General features: G+C 42.3%; 1 protein-coding gene across 1 annotated transcript in view; it reads left to right on the forward strand.

Annotated features, from left to right (window-relative positions):
* The window catches only part of OC90 (otoconin 90), a 140886-nt gene that overhangs the window by 35849 nt on the left and 85632 nt on the right, over positions 1-19405 (forward strand). The window contains exon 2 of the mRNA XM_033929878.1: positions 11726-11791. Coding sequence (XP_033785769.1) covers positions 11726-11791 — 66 coding nt within the window. The remainder of the gene's footprint in view (positions 1-11725; positions 11792-19405) is intronic.

The raw sequence follows: 19405 nt of genomic DNA on the forward strand, positions 1-19405 counted from the left end.
ATTTCTGACCTTTTCCATTCCTTAAACTGCGCCCCCAAGGATATAATCGGTGTACATAAGGTTGCCAGACCAACAAGAATGCATCCCTGCGCTCTCTGGTTCCCCATGCCTCTCTGGCATCCCGACAAGCCAATTGGTGATGTTGATTTCTCCAGCGCCAGAAGTCAGGGGGATCCTCCCCCACACACAGTCCAAAACACATCTTACGGCACCGTGTCTTTGCTATGCCTGACATTGCGAATTCCAGTGTTTAATTACACATTGACCGAAAAAAATATTTTCTCTGGTTTGTTTTAAATCTACTAAGCTTCATCGCATGTCCCCTAGTCCTAGTATTTTTAGAAAGAGTGAACAAGAGATTCACATCTACCCTTTCCACTCCACTCATTATTTTATAGATCTCTATTATATCACCCCTGAGCTGTCTCTTCTTCAAGCTGAAAAGCCCTAGCCGCTTTAGCCTTTCCTCATAGGGAAGTCGTCTCATCCCTTTTATCATTTTCGTCATCCCTTGCTGCACCTTTTCTAATTCCGCTATATCTTTTTTTGAGATACGGCGACCGGTATTCGAGTTGCGGCCGTACCATAGAGCGACAAGGGCATTATTCGTAGATCTGGTTGGTTTTATTTTCCTTCAGCAAATGCGTGTCGTTGCAAAACATTTTTGGATAGGACCTTAGCATTCCTAGCAGGATTAATGAATTCATGTTTGAATCTTCTCGTTTCTCCATTTCTTACTTACTATCAATTTCGAAAAGATCTTAAAACCCATTTATTTAAACAATATAATATACATTATTGATTTTCATATTATCATGTAGTTATAATGTACTTTTACTTGTTTTAGTTATATTGTGTTTTCCTTATTTATTAGTTTTAATGCTTGTATTAGCTACTTAGAATTTTATTGTGTATGATATTATTATATTGTATGCTGAGTAACTATTATGTAAACCGCTATGAACTGCTGGCTAGGCAGTATATAAAATAAATTATTATTATAACATTCTCATCTTTGTTTTCCATTCCTTTCCTGATAATTCCTAACATTCTATTTGCTTTCTTAGCAGCTGCTGCACATTGAGCTAAGGCTTTATGCCAAAGCAGGTCACAATAAAACATACATAAAATCTCTCAAACAATAATACAAATACATATAACACAGACTGAATACAGCAGCATTAGTGAAGCCTAGATGTACTGACATCAATTTCAGTAAAAAAAAAAAAAAAGATTTATTATTATAAACATAGAATACAAAACACAATGAACTTTCTTTTCAAAATGAGATAAATAATAATATTCAACAGCATCAGTTATGGCAAATTAAACCTACATCCCTTCCACAATAAAAGGCAGATTATCATATAATAATATATGGTATAGTATATAGTTACTTATAATCTAACCACTTTTATGGTTTTCAAAGGCTGAGCATGAACAAATCTTTCATATTTTTATTTTATCTAACGTTATCCAAAGAGCAGAAAAAACAATTCAGTCAATTAAACAAGTAGGTCATTTAACTGGAAGAGAAAAGTTTTGAAGAAAAGCAAAAGACTTTGAGACCAGGGAAAGACTAATTAGTTGAATATAATTAAGCTACTTTCTGACTGAAAGCATCTTTCAATTGTTCTCTGGGCTGCTAGTATGCCTGCCTGATGAGACCAGTCTTTTCAGACCCTAGAGGATTTTTAACTAGTTTGCTTGAAAAGGTTTGCTTTCTGCCGCTGATAGAATTATTATTTTGTCCTGGTAAGTCAGAGTGCCTTCTCCTTAGGGGGAAACCAAGAGATGTGTGGACATCTTTCACTGCTTTGGTGATGCAAATTAAAATCCACATTCTCCAAAGCAGACAAGTGTGTGGAGGTAAGCTCATTCTCAGCAAGAGTGTGGTGTCAAAATGTTTCATTTCATTTCCTGTACTATTTATGGGAATTTTGTTAAGTTGGGTTTTTTTTTTTTCCATTATGGGATCTAGTATTGTGCACCTTTTGAAAAAGAGTGCAGGTTCTTTCAAGACTATATACTATTCATAAACTTTGGCCCTGATTCTCGAAAATGCGCATCCCGATGGCAGGTGGCGGGAGGAGTCCTACCACCATCTGGCAGCCAATCGGGATGCACATTTAAAAAAAGAACTCTCTGAAACAGGATGCCCACATTGTAAGCCTACAGAAATGTGTAGTGCATCTACCTAGACACATAGTGATGGTTAAGCCCGAAAAAGGCCTTCGGTGGGCTCAAGCATCGCTACGTGTCTACGTAGATGTGAGACAGACGTTTAAACAAACCATTAAAGAAATCTAAAGAAAAGGCTTAACATACACACGGCCTATATTTCTGCAGCACTTAGTGTATTTTAATTCTAAACTTTCTTTGTGTCTAAGAAGTGTCGAAGCTGTTCCGATGCAAAAAAAAAAAACCCCATACTTAGTCCCAGCATATCTGAGGAGACATTTACAGAGGTAACTGAGTAGAAATGTAACTCTCATTTGTAATACTTCGTCCCGCATAGCTAGAAACATCTTTCTGCAGTCTTGAGTGACCTTTGTCGCATCGGAGTAAATCCGGATTTTTTGTCCCATGAATAAACTTTGTGAAGATTGCTCAAAGACTAAGGAAATTATTAGCATTTCGCGGTATTCAATTTCTTCCTGGGAGCTCTCTAATATACCTGTTATTGGTTTTTCTTATTTTAACAGTCATTGGAGATATTAAATCAATGAGCTCACATGAGGTCTTCAAGTTCATCAAACTTAGGGTCCTATTTATGAGGGGGGAGGGTGCTGAAAAGTCCTTAGCCCAACCAACCAACTTCCTAAATTCTGAGCGTTATTTTGCCACTGGAGCTGAAAAGTGCCAATTTGCAGAACGACATTCTCTGTTCTGATCATTGACTGAACCATATCCAATGATTGCCTCAAAAAACTGGGATTATTCACCCTCGGGAAGAGAAGACTGAGAGGGGATCTGATAGAGACTTTTAAAATACTAAAAGGAATCGATAAAATGGAGCAAGCTCACTCACCAGCAGGGGGAAAGGATGGTGAGCAAGTAACAACGTTATTCACACTGTCAAATGTGACTCGGACAAGAGGTCATGGACTGAAGCTGAGAGGGGGGCACGGCCAGGACAAATGTCAGAAAGTTCTGCTTCGCACAGCGAGTGGTGAACGCCTGGAACTCTCTCCCGGAAGAAGTGGTGGAGGAAACCACCATTTTAGGATTTAAGGAAAAATTGGACGCACATCTTCTTGCAGGACACATTGAGGGATATGAGTGACTAAGATATTCGCCGGGGTATGCCTGGTTGAGCCTCCACGTGTGCGGATCACCGGACTAGATGGACCCCAGGTCTGATCCGGTGCAGGCATTTCTTATGTTCACATCATTCAGCACCCCCTCGTACTAATATGCATTAATTCTATAACCAAGCATCCATAATTAGGTGCCTAGAGGATGCCTGGAATGAGTTTATTCGATAAAGGAACATAGTTATCTATTTTCCTTTATAGAATACTAGAATAACCAGCATAGACGCATGTACTGTATGTGCTTTGTGATCACTTCATTCTTCACAACAATGTCTTCTAACAGTCCCCTCCGTTCGACAACTATTCTACAATACAACACGCAAGACTATCTATTCAGTAGTTGCACCCACATTATGGAACGCCCTCCACGTTGCCCTGAGACAGGAAACTAACTCCAATAACTTCAAGTCCAGCCTTAAAACTTTTCTCTTATAAGAGGCAGACATAGAGCTCCTTTTACGAAGGTGCGCTAGCGTTTATAGCACACGCTACAATGCCGCACAAGCTAACCCTGCGCTACACGGAAAATACTAATGCCAGCTCTATGGAGGCGTTAGCGTCTAGCGCGTGTGACATTGTAGCGTGCACTAAAACCGCTAGCGCACCTTCGTAAAAGGAGCCCATAGTGTTAAACGCATATGAGACTCAGAGAAAAGGCATATTCCAGTCACCCCCTTTCATTCTTACCATGCCCCTTTCTTTTTCTTTTTTTGGTAAAGTAATCCCACCCACTTCCCTTTTGTGCCATGTCTCGTATTTTCACTTCCCCGTTTTTACTTAAATTTTAAATTTTGTGTGAAGTTAACCGCTTCGCAATTAAAGCTTGAGCATAACTTAAAAGAACGCCCACGATCCACCCCTGAACCCACGCCCCCTTTCCAGATTCACACGCTCAATTTGACACCCAAAATTTGGGGCAGCGCACCTACCAAGTTGTGCATGTACGTTTCAATTAACTCCAATTAGCGTTCAAAACCTCAGCTAAAAGCCCACTCTTTCGAGGCTGCTTTTAACTTCTAACTCTTACCAATGTCTGTTTTATCATTCTGTCTGAGAGAAATTCCCTAACCCCTATTTGTCCTTTTTGTCTGTTTTATTTAGATTGTAAGCTCTGTTGAGCAGGGTTTGTCCCTAGCAGGGCTGTAGAAATGATAAGTAGTAGAATCAATTATGAGATGTAGATACCCGCAGTTATTGTACAAACCAACAGAAATATGAAACTGAATGTGAAAAACGTATGACAACTATTCTGTAGTCATTCAGTAATATTCAAAAAGGAGCTAAGAAAAACTGGTGTAAGGGTATACTGAGGTCTGTTCTCCAGTTTTTATCACTCGTTGCTCTTTTTGAATATTACTGGATGTTTAAGGAGTGGTTGGTACCCACAGTGACACCTTGTCTATGACTGGTTTAACTCTACGCCTCTAAATTTTAAGTGCTCCGGTACTAGGTTATGCTAGCATTCTACAATGGAATATGGATGCCCAGATATCATTATAGGCCAGGCTCACACTGTGCGACATCAGGATACTTAAATGGCAGAAGCTGGTTATAGTATTGCCCTTCCTATTGGGTCATCCCACCAGGGCTGGATTAACGGATAGGCCCAGGAGGCACGTGCCTAGGGCCCAAAATTGTGAGGGGGGGCCCACTCACCGTCACCCTTCCAATTTTGTTTTTTTTTTAAATGGCCATGACAGCAAGATCGGCCCCCCTCCGATTAAAGCAAGATCGGGCCTCCCCCCTCCCCGATGACAGCAAGATCAGGCCCCACCCCGGCATCGACAGCAAGATCAGCCACAGCACCTGCAAGCGGTGCTCAGCCCGAAGCTTCCCCTCTGACGCAGCTTCCTGTTTCCGCCTGGGCAGTTCGCGTCAGCGGGAAGCTTTGGGCTGAGCACCGCTTGCTGGTGCTGTGGCTGATCTTGCTGTCGATGCCGGGGTGGGGGGCCCAATCTTGCTGCCCGCTGGCTGTATGAGCATTCTTCGCTGCGTCTATGGGATGGAAGCGAGAGCCTCCACAGCAGGTGAGTGCCGTGGGAGGGGCGTGAAGAGGGAGTTCCGGAGGGGGTGTTTGCTGCAGGTGTTGGGCGCAGTGGGGAAGAAGGAAGAGGAGTAGCTGATGGCGCGAAGGATTCCACAAACTGCAGCCCCTCCGAGAAGTCCGGCAGAGCTAGGGGGCCCAGTTTACTTGTTTGCCTAGGGGCCCTCGAAGAATTAATCCTGCCCTGCATCCCTCCCTCTTTATGATAGTCTTTTCTCTCTGATTTTCAATCATATTGCTGCACACCAGGCTTCAGGATATAGGGATCACTGATCAAGTTTTAGACTGGTTCAAATGATACTTTAAAGATCGCTCCTCAAAAGTAATGTTTAATAGTACTTCCTCTAACACATTCTCTAATGACTTCGGGATCCCTCAAGGTTCCATTCTTTCCCCTATGATGTTCAATATTTTCCTCGCACCACTTATCATATTAGGACAATCCATTGGGTTCTTAATTTTTGCTTACGTGGATGATAACCAACTTGCTCACCCTGTCAATCTTGACGATCCTAACGATATCTCATCCATTAATCAGAAATTGGACCAAATTAGCGACTGACTAAGCTCAAATATGCTCGCCCTCAACATTAGTAAAACTAAAGTTATGATCTTTCAGGTTAAGGAAGGCCTTACTCTATCCTACCCCAGAAGTCTAAAACCTGTTTCTATCCAGACAGTCACATCCATTAAGCTTCTCGGTGTTATCTTAGACGGAAAATTCACATTTCATGAACAAATAAGCTCTGTAGTTAGAAAATGTTTCTATCGTCTCCGTATGCTAAGATCTTTCGCCACATTACTAGATCAATCATCATTAAATATTCTCATTCATTCTTTAGTCATTTCATGTTTGGACTATAGCAAAAAACAAACCAAAAACTGCAGACCATGTGAAAGATGTAGGCACTGTTTATTACAATATTAATGCAGTATGGTAAATATACCACCTTATTACCAACCAGTGGACCCAACACGGTCCGTGTTTCGGACAACACCTTCCTCAGGGGTCCTAATAAACATAAATAATGATACAATAGTATTAAATATATGATTTGATTACATATGTGCCAATGGTGTTCAAGTGATGGTGTAATTGTAACAAAATAAGGATGTGAATATAAAACAAAATTACAAAATTGCAAGGAAGAAAATGTAAAGTGATGTTATAATGGGATAACCATGTGAACTAAGTAAAAAGAAAAAGAATGATTATTACAGACGTAAACGTGAAAGAGAATGAAAAAATGATCAGAAAGTGAAAAAAATACTGTGATAACCAAAATGAATGTGATAATAAAACAAAATGTGATAAATGCAAAAAGGTAGATAAATGAAGAAAGAAAGAAAAAAAGAAGAAGAGAAAAGTGATGTAGTGACTAAAAAATAGTGATACAAGTATATAAAGAATAAGTACAGCAAAAACATAACAACATACTGTGGTGGGTAAGGTATATACAAACTGCATTAACCAAATCAAACTAATATGTAAAAAAAACATAGAGCCAAATAAAAAACACATAGTACATTAAAATACAAGTCATCACATAGTACAATAAAATACATAAGCAGCAAATCATAAGGATTATAAAACAAATAATAAAACAACCATGAGATGTTACACAATATTTTTTTTAAAATCATTTATTGACTATAGCAATTCATTATACAAAGGAATTACAGAGAAAGAAATAAGACGTCTTCAAATTATCCAAAACACCGCTATAAAAATTATTTCAAAAACACGTAAATACGATCATGTCACACCCCTTCTGATCAAAGCTCACTGGCTCCCCATTGAGCACCGAATTGCTTACAAAATTATGTTACTGACCTTTAAAACAAGAATTGCTGGCCAACCATAATTCATCAATACCACCCATCATACTTTACGCTCTTCAAATCAAAACTTACTGTTTATCCCATCACTAAGATACATTAACACACATACTAGTATTTTTTCCTGTTATGGCCTCTACAATCTGAAATTTGGCATCGAATCACATAAGAGAAATTACATCCCTCGTTAAATTTAAAAGCAGTTTAAAGGCCTTTCTTCTTAAAGATGCGTACAATGTATGATAGTCCTTTCAAGGACGGTAATGGAAGCCTGTTTCCTTCCATTAGCCTTGTATTTTCAGATAATTTGCTTGTTTCTCCTTCCATCTGTTTTACCCTCTCCCCATTCTTTTCTATCAAAATACTGTAGTTCTTCCTAGTAACCCCTCGTATCAGAAAGCCATTCTTGTCAGTGCATCTGATTGTTCTTGTTTTAAAATCTGTTTTTAATGTATTTTTTATAGTTTCTTTTTTATACTATGTAAAACCGCCTTGATATTTGATAAGGCGGTATATCAAATTTTTAATGAACCTGAAATCTGAAACCTGCATAGGGAGAGGAATGGCCAGTAGGAAAAAGGAGGTGATGATTCCCCTGTATATGACCCTGGTGAGGCCTCATTTAGAATATTTCGTACAGTTCTGGAGACCACACCTTCAAAAAGATATTGAAAGGATGGAGTGGGTCCAGAGGAAGGCTACTAAAATGGTGCATGGTCTTCATCATTAGGCGTATGGGGACAGACTTAAAAATCGCAATCTGTACTGTATACTTTGGAGGAAAGGCGGGAGAGGGGAGATACGAAAGAGACGTTTAAATATCAACGTGACATAAATGCACATGAGTCGAATCTCTCTCATTTGAAAGGAAGCTCTGGAATGAGAGGGCATAGGATGAAGTTAAGAGGTGATGGGCTCCGGAGTAATCTAAGGAAATACTTATTTACAGAAGGGGTGGTAGATGCATGGAACTGTCTCCTGGAAGAGGTGGTGGAGACCGAGACTTTGAATTCATAAAAGCCTGGGATAGGCACGTGGGATCTCTTAGAAAGAGGAAGAGATAATGGTTACTGCGGATGGGCAGACTAGATGGGCCATTTGGCCTTTATCTGCCATCATGTTTCTATGGGCTCCTTTTACGAAGGCGCGCTAGCGATTTTAGCCCGCGCTACAATGCCGCCATAGAGCTAGCGTTAGTATTTTCCGTGTGGCGTGGGGTTAGCACGTGCGGCACTGTAGCGCATGCTAAAAACGCTAGCGCACCTTTGTAAAAGGAGCCCATAGAAACATGATGTTTTACCTTGATATCTCAACCCTGGTCCTACCATTTCCATCCATTATTTGTCCCAAACATGTCAAATTTCAGTTACAATACTGACCTCTACCACCTTTCCAACTTGTTGTCTTCCCTTTTGATATTTCAGGGGCTTTTTTACCAAAGTGCTTTAAGTAGTTAGGGGTAAATTCTGTATATGGTGGCTAAAAAAAAAAAAAAAATCAGGGCTGAAAAATGTGCCATTCTATAAACTGTACTTAAAGTTAAGCCTGGTTTATAAAATAGCGTTTACGTCCAGGAACTGCACCTAACTTTAGGCACAGATGCCCTTATTCTGTAATTACGCAGGTGACGTCAAGGAAGAGTCCCGCGCTGCCCACACATTTCCACACCCCTTTTTTTCACTCGTGCCTAAATTTACGCATGCCACTTGTAATTCTTTCGAATGAGTGCCAATATTTACTTGTTCAAATGGCCCTAATTGCGCAAAAATGTTTTACACTTTTTTTTTTTTAAATTAGTGGGGTTAATACATGAATTAGCATGCATTTTTTATCACATGAGCCCGGTGACTAGTAGCATGGTGACACGACAGCACACGTTGATTCATGCATGAACTGCATGCTGCGTTAGGGGTGAAAACTGGGCAGGTTATGGGCTAGGACTGGGCATGATCTGCACACTTGAGTTCACACTTGCTGCTTTTAGCATGCAGAGTCCCTTGTGTGAGTAACTTAACTTTATTTTTTTGTATACCGCCATATCCAGGGAGTTCTAGGCGGTTCACATCAATTAAACAGAATTTAAACAAGAAATTACAATTAATCAGATTTACAAGCAACAAGGATGTTGAGGTGAGCATGAGGGGGGGGGTACAAGTCATTGGAGTTAGCAGGATGGGAGAGAACAATAAGAGGGAGTGACGGGAGAGTTCGGGTCGCTGGAGGGGGGGAGGAGAAGAGGTGAAGGAGGGGGGTTAGGGATTTTGACTGTGGAATAAATGAGTTTTGAGTAGTTTTCGGAAGTCGAGGTAGGTGGGGGCCTTGAGCACAATTTGGGCTAGCCAAGGGTTCTGTTTGGCCGCCTGGAAGGCGAAGGTTTTGTCGAAGAACCTTTTGAGGTGACATAGTTTTAGGGAGGGGAAGGCGAAAAGATTGATTCTGCGGGAGTTCTTTTTGTCGCAGTTCAGGTTGAAATGAGGGATGAGGTAGCTCGGGGAAGTGCATTCACATTAATTGCAAGTGGTCCACCCTCTTATACCAAGGCATTCTAGCTGTTTTAGCGCACGTTAAACGTTAACGTGTCCATAGAATATAGGTTTAAACATTTTTTATTGATGCAAACAACATCAAATACAGTAAAAGACACAAATGCTAAATACAATAACGATGCATCAAATACAATAATATAACAAACACATATAATACTGTCTACATCCCCTCCCCAAAACCCCCCCTTTCCTTAACCACCCGATGGTACTCTCTACTCTATCTCATCAAAACATCAATCCTACTAAACAAATAAAAACCCAATTAGGATACCCAACTTAATACCGCACTTCTACCTTTAGGATGTAATGTTTCCAAATATGGATCCCAGATCTGCAAAAACAGCATTTTTCGCTTCCTAGCCCTTCCAGCATCTCTAGCTTCGCAGATGGCCAACTGATGTAACTGATTTCTCCAATGCCAAAACTTTGGCGGGTCAGGGATCGTCCAATATTGTAGAATACATTTTTTTGCCAATAAACTCATCTTCCTACATAACGCCTTATGCCCCTTGGGTAAGTGTCCAAAAGCCTCTGGTAAATCCAAAATAAAATGTCCATAGAATATAATGGCTAGCGTGCCTTAGTAATAGGACCCCTGAGTTTTGCAATAATCCAAGTAGCCATGAAATGGTTGCAAGCTACTGTCCAAAACAATACCCGTTGAGTTTTGGGGTGTAATAATGGTCATTCTAGGCAGGTCATCCCACCTTGCATGAAAAACTGATCCAACTATAGCACTGCGGTTAGGATGGTAAGATGATGAAAAAAAATAACAACCCTCCAGTCATAGCACATGGGCTTGCCGTGCCACTGGGTCTTGCGCGCAACTGTGAAGCTGAAAGATACGCCGTCAGTAGTTTCGCTACGAGCAGGGCCTCCCAAGGTGGTCAGGTTTCAGCAGAGATGTCAGACCAACGATGTACCATCCATCTGGGAGGCGGAGGGTCCCGTTTGATGCGACAGCGGCGACAATATCAAATCTATACTGTGCAGAAGAAAGGCCCGGCAATCTACTTCTGTATTGTGTCATGAAAACTTGATATCATTGTCATTTTGCACTTAAAGGGGGTCTTGTACTAAGGCGCATTAGCTGATTTAGCGTGCGCTAAATGCTAACGCGTCTATAGAATATAATTGGCGCATTAGCATTTAGCGCATGCTAATATTTAGCGCTCGCTAAATCGGCTAGCGCACCTTAGTAAAAAAAAAAACCCAGAGTGCAGTAAAATGACCCCTTAATCTAATAGCTCCGTGCCCCCTTTTATGTTTATCACCAAGGGCTCCTTTTGCTAAGCTGCGTTAGGGCATTAGCGCGCAGAATAAAATGCCGCGCGCGCTAGACGCTAATGCCAGCATTGAGCTGGCGTTAGTTCTAGCCGTGTAGCTCTGGGTTTAGCGCGCGCTAAAAACGCTATCGCAGCTTAGTAAAAGGAGCCCCAAGTTTTGCAATAATCCAAGTAGCCATGACGTGTTTGCAAGCTACTGTCCAAAACAAAATCTAACTTCCCCGTACCCATTGAGTTTTGGGGTGTAATCACGGTCATTCTAGGCAGGTCATCTCACGCGTCTTGAAAAACCGATCCAGCTATAGCACTGAAGTTAGGATGGTAGGATGATGAAAATAGGAAAGATATTGGATGAGAAAGTGGGAGTAGAAAAACAGAAGAAGAAAACCAGAGCACGAAAGAGCTCGATTGTATAAAACAGATCGCTGAAACTACGGGCTCCTTTTACTAAGCTGCGATAGCGGTTTTAGCGTGCGCTTAGTGCGTGCAGAATTGCCACACGTGCTAGACGCTGGCGTTAATTCTAGCCATGCAGCGTGGGTTTAGCGCGTGCTAAAATTCTGCGCACGCTAAAAACGCTATTGCAGCTTAGTAAAAGGAGCCCTAGGAGGGCTCATACTATAAGATGGTTTATATAGTATTATATAATGCTTGTTTTTTTAACTAACATGTCTTTTTAATCAACTCTATTAGGGATGATAGATGGTCAAGAATCTGGATCATTGCCTGAATTCTCCAATGTACCTCTGAGAAATATCAGTAAGTTTCCTCTGTGTGATTGCAATCCTAAAAATATTTTAAAGTAAAAAATTTAATCAGAAGATCAAAATTCAGCTCCTGTGGTCAAATTTTTTTTAATGCTATCTGGGTGGTATTTTAAGATAATTCATATATTCAGTGCCACTATAAGAATAGCTATCGGTGCTGAATATGTGGCTTTTTCCATTGACCACAAGGGGGTGCTAAAAAGTTCTCAGCCCAACCAAGAAGAGAATGACCTGGATATGGTTCAATCAATGATCGGAAACCATGTCAGAACATCGAATTTTGTTTCTGCAAATTGGCATTTGACGAGATAAGATTAACGCTCTTCAGCTACAGTGGCAAATAAACGCTCAGAATTTAGGAATTCGGTTGGTTGGGCTGAGAACTTTCAGCACTCCCTCGGAAATAGCTATGATATTCAGCCATTGGGGGGGGGGGGGGCAATTCTTTAACAGGGCATCTTATAAGAGCCTATTCTATATAAAAGAACGTATGGATCTCCATTCCATTGAAGAAGACTAGCCTATCCAAGTTATTCAAGCACCTAACATTAAGACCCAGTCGCTCCAGTCATAGAGCGGCTGTATTAGTGTCTATTAGTGCAGGGACATGGAAAGATTACATCTACCTAAGAAGGTGTGGCTCACAAGCTGCTGCCTCTGCACCCAGGGTTGTGCGATCAAATCCCGGTGCTGCTCCTTGTGCTAGAGGTAGGTTATAAAAGTGGTCAGAAACCACTTCACAGGTCACAGACCTGATGGGCCACCGCGGGAGCGGACCGCTGGGCGAGATGGACCTCTGGTCTGACCCAATGATTATGTTCTTAATCCTCCTTAAGTGATTATGTTCTTAATCCTCCAGTGCCCACCACTTCGAATGTCAGCTTTGAAATGCCAAAGCCACAAAAAGGCAGTATACAAGTCCCTATTCCCTTCCCTACCATTACATGAGCTATCTGTAAGCATTTCCATTGGCAGAGTTTGGATTCTTCACTGTTATGATATATTAATAAAAATATACATACCTCTGGAGCAAATATAATTTACTAGTCTTATAGCCCGTTACATTAACGGGTGCTAGAATATATGTGTGTGTGTCTGTCTTTATTTTTTTTTCTCTCTCCTTAGCCGCTTTCTGTATTTCTGTCTGTCATTTTTTTTTTTTCCTTGGCTGTCCACTACCACCCCTTGCCTGCTCCCCCTGTCCATTCTCCCTTCCTTTTACCTCACCTGTGTCCTCCACCACCCCATCACTGCTCACCTTATCCGGCAGAAGCCCTTCTCCCTTTGTTTTACCTCCCCCTGCCATCATCACCTCCTTCCTGCTTCCCCTGTCCAGCAGTAGGCCTGTCTTCATTTTTCTGCCCCCCTCCCTGTTCATCAGCACCTCTTCCCCTGTCCATCAACCCCTTTTCTGCCCCTCCATTTCCCTCCCACCCCACTTCCCTGTGCAATATTTTCCTCCCCCCCATACCGATTTTGAAAGGTAAGCAGCACTAATTGTTAAGTAAACTAAGGCAATGTGTTCCAAAGCTTTAGCCTGTGACAAAAAGAGAACTCTCTATTCCAGTATGTTTAAATGATGCAAGCACTTGTGTATGATTCGGGCCGCCACGGTCGACATCCGTCTCAGGGGGGGGGAAGAAGAGAGAGAGAGAGCTTCGGGCGGCCAGCAGCCGCCGCGGACGATATCCACCTCAGGGGGAGGGACAACGCGAGACCTGCCAGCGGCCGGATCCAATGGGAAGCAGCCATCTGTTGGAGGCGGGAGTCAGTGCCAGGAGCTTTAACGGCTGGTTGGTTCAGCGTAGAAAGAATCCCGCGCCTCTTTGAAAACTGTCACGCCGCTGGAGCCGGGAAGCAAATGGAGAGGGCAGGGGGTGCTAGCGGCCGGCAGCTGCCGCTCCGAGGCCAGACCATAAGCCATGCATGCACACTTCCTAGCTACAGCTCACGGAAAACGGACACACACATAGGAAGTGCGCATGCGCGGCTTACCATTTTATTATATTAGATATGTGAGAATCTGGGCAGTACTTGGGGTCATTGTACTGTGTATGCATGCCTTTGAATCAACCACTGACCCATGGCTGCATGCACAGTGAGGAGTCCTCTCTGTGATGCTTCAAGCCATTGCCTTCTCCTACAGTGTGTGGCTCAACTATGTTGCTGCTGCTCAACATAGGGCCCCGGCAGCCTACAGCACCTGATATTCCCCAGTGGTCCCCCATCCAGGTACTAGCCAGGCCTGACCCTGCTTAGCTTCCAATAACAAGAGCAGGACTACCCAGGCAAGCCAGGCCATAGGCTATGTCGTACTGTAGGTACCTTTTATAAAAGCACATGGAGGAACATTTATGACAGGATGTGCGAGTCAGAATGTTAGGTGCCTTCAACTCATGTTCGAGTCCTAGTGACTTGATGAATTACGGATCTAAAAAGAAATCAATTTTGTGCTAGTCCAGTAAGGTCCTTCAGCGTCATCTCCATGGTTGTTTTCAACAAGTCCAGCCATCTGATTGCAGGTCGCCCTCTTTGCCTTGTTCCTTCGATCTTCCCAAACATAATGTCCTTCTCCAATGATCTTTCTCATTTGACAGTGTGAGCAAAATAAGACTGTCGTAACTTCATCATTTGGACTTTGAGTGACGTAGTCGGTTTGATCTTTTCCAGAATCGTTTTGTTAGTTCTTCTGGTGGTCCACGGCAACATAAAATCTTTCTCCAGCACCAAAGCTCAAATGAGTCAATCTTCTTTCTGTCTTGTTTCCTTAGTGTCCGGTTTTCACATCCGTAATTGACTACTGAGCAAATAAGTGCATGGACAAGTCTGATCTTCATTTGGAGTGTTATTTTATTGCCTTTAAATACTTTGTCGAGAGCCTTCATTGAAGAGCAACCAAGTGCTATTCTGCAGTTGCTTCAAGCCAAGAATAGAGGCGTTCAACTGCTGACATATTTTCTGTTGGAAAATACATGTGAGATGGATGTCCGTTTTGGAAGTTATGAGTTAAGTCAGAATAGAAACATTCAACTCATAAGGCCAGATAAAAGCAGAATCCAATTTAATCTATATATATAAAATCGGAGGTATGTATGTGTGTATGTATGTATGTGTGTGTGTGTGTATGTGCTGCGATCACGCAAAAACGGCTTGACCGATTTGAACGAAACTTGGTATGCACATCCCTCACTACCTGGGATGATATGTTCTGGGGGTCTCGCGGCCCACCTGCACACGTGGGCGGAGCTACAAACATAAAATCAGATTTCACCCATTCATGTCAATTGAAAAAATGTAAAAAGCTGCCATTCTCACTGTAATTCAAAAACGGCTTGACCGATTTGAACGAAACTTGGTATGCAGATCCCTCACTACCTGGGGTGATATGTTCTGGGGGTCTCGCGGCCCATCTGCACATGTGGGCGGAGCTACAAACAGAAAATCAGATTTCACCCATTCATGTCAATGGAAAAAATGTAAAAAGCTGCCATTCTCACAGTAATTCAAAACCGGCTTGACCGATTTGAACGAAACTTGGTATGCAGATCCCTCACTACCTGGGGTGATATGTTCTGGGGGTCTCGCGGCCCACCTGCACACGTGGGCAGAGCTACAAACAGAAAATCAGATTTCACCCATTCATGTCAATGGAAAAAATGTAAAAAGCTGCCATTCTCACAGTAATTCAAAAACGGCTTGACCGATTTGAACGAAACTTGGTATGCAGATCCCTCACTACCTGGGGTGATATGTTCTAGGGGTCTCGCGGCCCACCTGCACATGTGGGCTGAGCTACAAACAGAAAATCAGATTTCACCCATTCATGTCAATGGAAAAAATGTAAAAAGCTGCCATTCTCACAGTAATTCAAAAACGGCTTGACCGATTTGAACAAAACTTGGTATGCAGATCTCTCACTACCTGGGGTGATATGTTCTGGGGGTCTCGCGGCCCACCTGCACACGTGGGCGGAGCTACAAACAGAAAATATGATTTCACCCATTCACGTCAATGGAAAAAATGTAAAAAGCTGCCATTCTCACAGTAATTCAAAAACGGCTTGACCGATTTGAACGAAACTTGGTATGCAGATCCCTCATACCTGGGGTGATATGTTCTGGGGGTCTCGCGGCCCACAACTCTATGTTGCTTGCTCAAGGGTGGGTTCACCCAAGAATTTATATGTTCTTGCTCCTGGAGGTGAAACTAAAAATGTTGTTTATAATCAAGTTTTGCGTTAGTTGTAATGTATTCATTTTGTCAGATATTTCACATTATAATTTGAATATATGTGTGTGTGTGTGTATGTATGTATGTTCCAGCATAACTCTTCAATGCATGGACAGATTTCAACCAAACTTGACATACACATTACTTACTATCTGAGGACAAACACTGTGGGGGTGGGAAGGGGGTGATATGTAAAAATGATTGAAAATGACAGATTTTAGTATCTACCCCATAGTGTTTTCGGGCTCACAGATGAATACTCAGCATAACTCTGAAACGCATGGAGAGATTTCAACCAAACTTGGTACACATATGACTTACTATCTGGGGGAAAATATTGTGCAGGTGGGATGGGGTAAAATACTGTGGGGGTGGGAAGGGGGTGATATGTTAAAATTATCAAAAGCGACAGATATTAATGTCCAACCCATAGTTTTCGGGCTCGCAGAGATGAATACCGACACTCCCGATGCCGTTTAAGTCTAAGTTCAGCCCCATAGAGAGGGACATTCCTTTGGGACATGTGGAGGGTAGGGGGTTGGGACATGGGGGTGGGGCATATGGGACATGTGGGGGGGTATCGTGGGGGGTGGGACATGTGGGACATAGTGGGGTGGGACATGTAGGGGGTTGGACATTTTGGAATAAATAAATATCCGGGCAATGCCGGGTAATCAGCTAGTGTTACTATATATAAGGAAAACTTGACTGGACTAACATCAGCGGCTCATAGACAAAATTGCGTGAGACAACAGCGCGCCAACAACTGAGCGCAGACAACTGAGTGCAAGGTTGATGGCGCGCCAAAGAAAAGCACTATTTTAAAGGGTTCCGACGGGGGGTGTTGGTGGGGAACCCCCTATTTTACTTAACAGACTTCGCGCTGGCGTTGTGGGGGGTTTGGGGGGTTGTAACCCCCCTCATTATACTTGAAACCAAACTTTTTGCCTGTTTTTTAGGGAAAAAGTTCAGTTTTAAGTATAATGTGGGGGGTTACAACCCCCCAAACCCCCCACAACGCCAGCGCAATGTCTGTTAAGTAAAGTGGGGGGGTTCCCACCCCCCCACACCCCCATCGGAGCCCTTTAAAATAGTGCTTTTCTTCGGCACGCCGTCAACCTTGTGCTCAGTTGTCTGCGCTCAGTTGTCGGCACGCCGTTGTCTCGCGCGATTTTGTCCCGTCATCAACATCAGCCATTCAGGTCACACATTCCTTCTGCAGCTCAAGAACGACCCAGCGCTACAAACTGCCTCTGCCCTCTCCGCATCAAATCCAGAGGAAATCACTCTTCGAGACCACCTTTGAGTTCCAGGGCCCCAAGATCTGGACTTGCCTTCCGGCCTGCTTGTGACAGTTCCCGTCCTACCTTCAATTCAGGAAATCACTAAAAACACATCAATTCACACTGTAATCAAGGATTTGAACTCTATATTGTCTGATCCTTGATGTTACTGTTATGAATCCTTATTAATCTTATGTAGGCCACAATGATTCCTGGCAGACAATTGTGGGATATCGGATGGTATGGTATGGTAATTTGTGCATTTTAAAGACATCCAGATGCTTTGAAAATAATCTCTGGTAAATTGCCTTTGTAAGATAGGTATAAAATACAGGCATTTACTGAAGTTTTTTTAGGTACCCTATTATAAAATTAGCCCTCATATGTACAGGTATATAATTAAATATTCAGAAGGTTTTATACTAGGGTTATCAGACATCCAGATTTCCCCAGACATGTCCGGGCATCCGGACTGCTTTTCAAAAGCTTCCCATCAAAATCACACCGGTAAGGGGAATCACTCAGGCAGAAAGGGGCAGAATTGGGTGGGCCTGCTCTTGGTGTCAGGCCTTCCTTTGTGCCGGGTCCTGCCTTTGCGGAAACAGGAAGTAGAAGGGACCTGGCAGAAAGGAAGACCCAATGCCAAGAGCAGCAAATTGTGAAGGTTGCATTGCAAACTGGAGGGTGACAAAGAGAGGGAGAAAAATGCTGCACCCGAATGGGAAGAGAGAAGGAGGGAGGGAGAAGGAAGACCAGGGAAGAGAAAAGAGACAAAAGAGAGATGCTAAACCATGGAGGGAATGGAAAGAAGGGAAAGAGATGCCAGGCCATGGAAGGGGAGGAAGAGATGCCACGGCATGGAGGGAGGGAAGAGAAGGAGACAGAAATGCCAGACCAGGGAGAAAGGAAAGAGGAAGGGAAAGGAAAGGAAAGGAAAGAGAGGAGATAACATAGCATGGAGGGGGAGGGATAGATGGAAGGGAAGGAGAGAAGAGAGATGCCATGGCATGGGGAATGGGGAGGGAAGGAGAATGAAATGCCAAACCATCAGGAAGGGAGGGAGAGAGAGAGGGAAAGGAGATGCCAGGGCATGGGGAAGGGAAGCAAATGCCAGATCATGGGGTGAGTTGGAGTGGGAAGGAAAGGAGTAATGGAGAAGGGAGAGATACCAGAGCATGGGGGAGGGAGTGGAGACAGACAAAAATGACAGGAACAGAGAAAGAGGGCAGATGCTGGATGGAATGGAGAGTGAAAAAACAATGAGGAAAGCAGAAACCGGAGCTTACAAAAGGTAGAGAAAAGATTTTTTGTTGTTGCTTTAAAATAAAGTAGTATTGTAGATGTATAATTTAAATACATTTTTTACTAACTTTTGGAGATCAAAATCCCCTTCCTTAGGGGTTTTACATCAATAAAAATATTTATTGTTAAAAAAATTATGTTAAAACTTATGGCATGAATGTCTGTTCTTTGTAAACTGGCTCACCAGGATCACCCAAGTTTCTAATCACTGAAAGCTGCCCCGGGGTCATTACTCTTATCTTCTTTTAAAAAATGTCTTTGGTTTTCTTCTTCTTCTTCTTCTTTTTTTTTTTTTTTTTTTGCAGTTAAGCTTATTGCTGATTTATTTATTTATTTTTAGATAATATAACTTTCTTCAACGGGGTTTTTAAAAATCTTCAAAGTGCTACAGCATTTTTTGGTAAGTATAATTTTCTGATACATGTGTATTATGTACTCTAATATGTTAAATTCAAAGATCTAAAATATAGTTCAGAAAAATATGTAATTGTTAACCTTCTTCAATGAATTATTACATTACATTGTACTTATAGACCGCGTAGCCATTAATTCAACGCGGTTTACAAAATACTAACAATGGTCAGGTAAAGATCTAACATCAGAAATATGTGTTTATAGACTCAGGGCAAGATTCTCAAAACTGTAACGCGATCGCTAAACAGTTTTCTGGAGGTTTAGCCTGCATGCATTTTAGCGGCGGATTATCAAAACGGATTATGTCTGTCTTTAGCGAGGTTTCTAGCAGTCTCCGACAATGGCATGCAAATGGGCTCTTCTATATTTAAATTTTT

Source organism: Geotrypetes seraphini, chromosome 2 (assembly GCF_902459505.1).
Source record: "Geotrypetes seraphini chromosome 2, aGeoSer1.1, whole genome shotgun sequence".
NCBI classification, from domain to species: domain Eukaryota; kingdom Metazoa; phylum Chordata; class Amphibia; order Gymnophiona; family Dermophiidae; genus Geotrypetes; species Geotrypetes seraphini.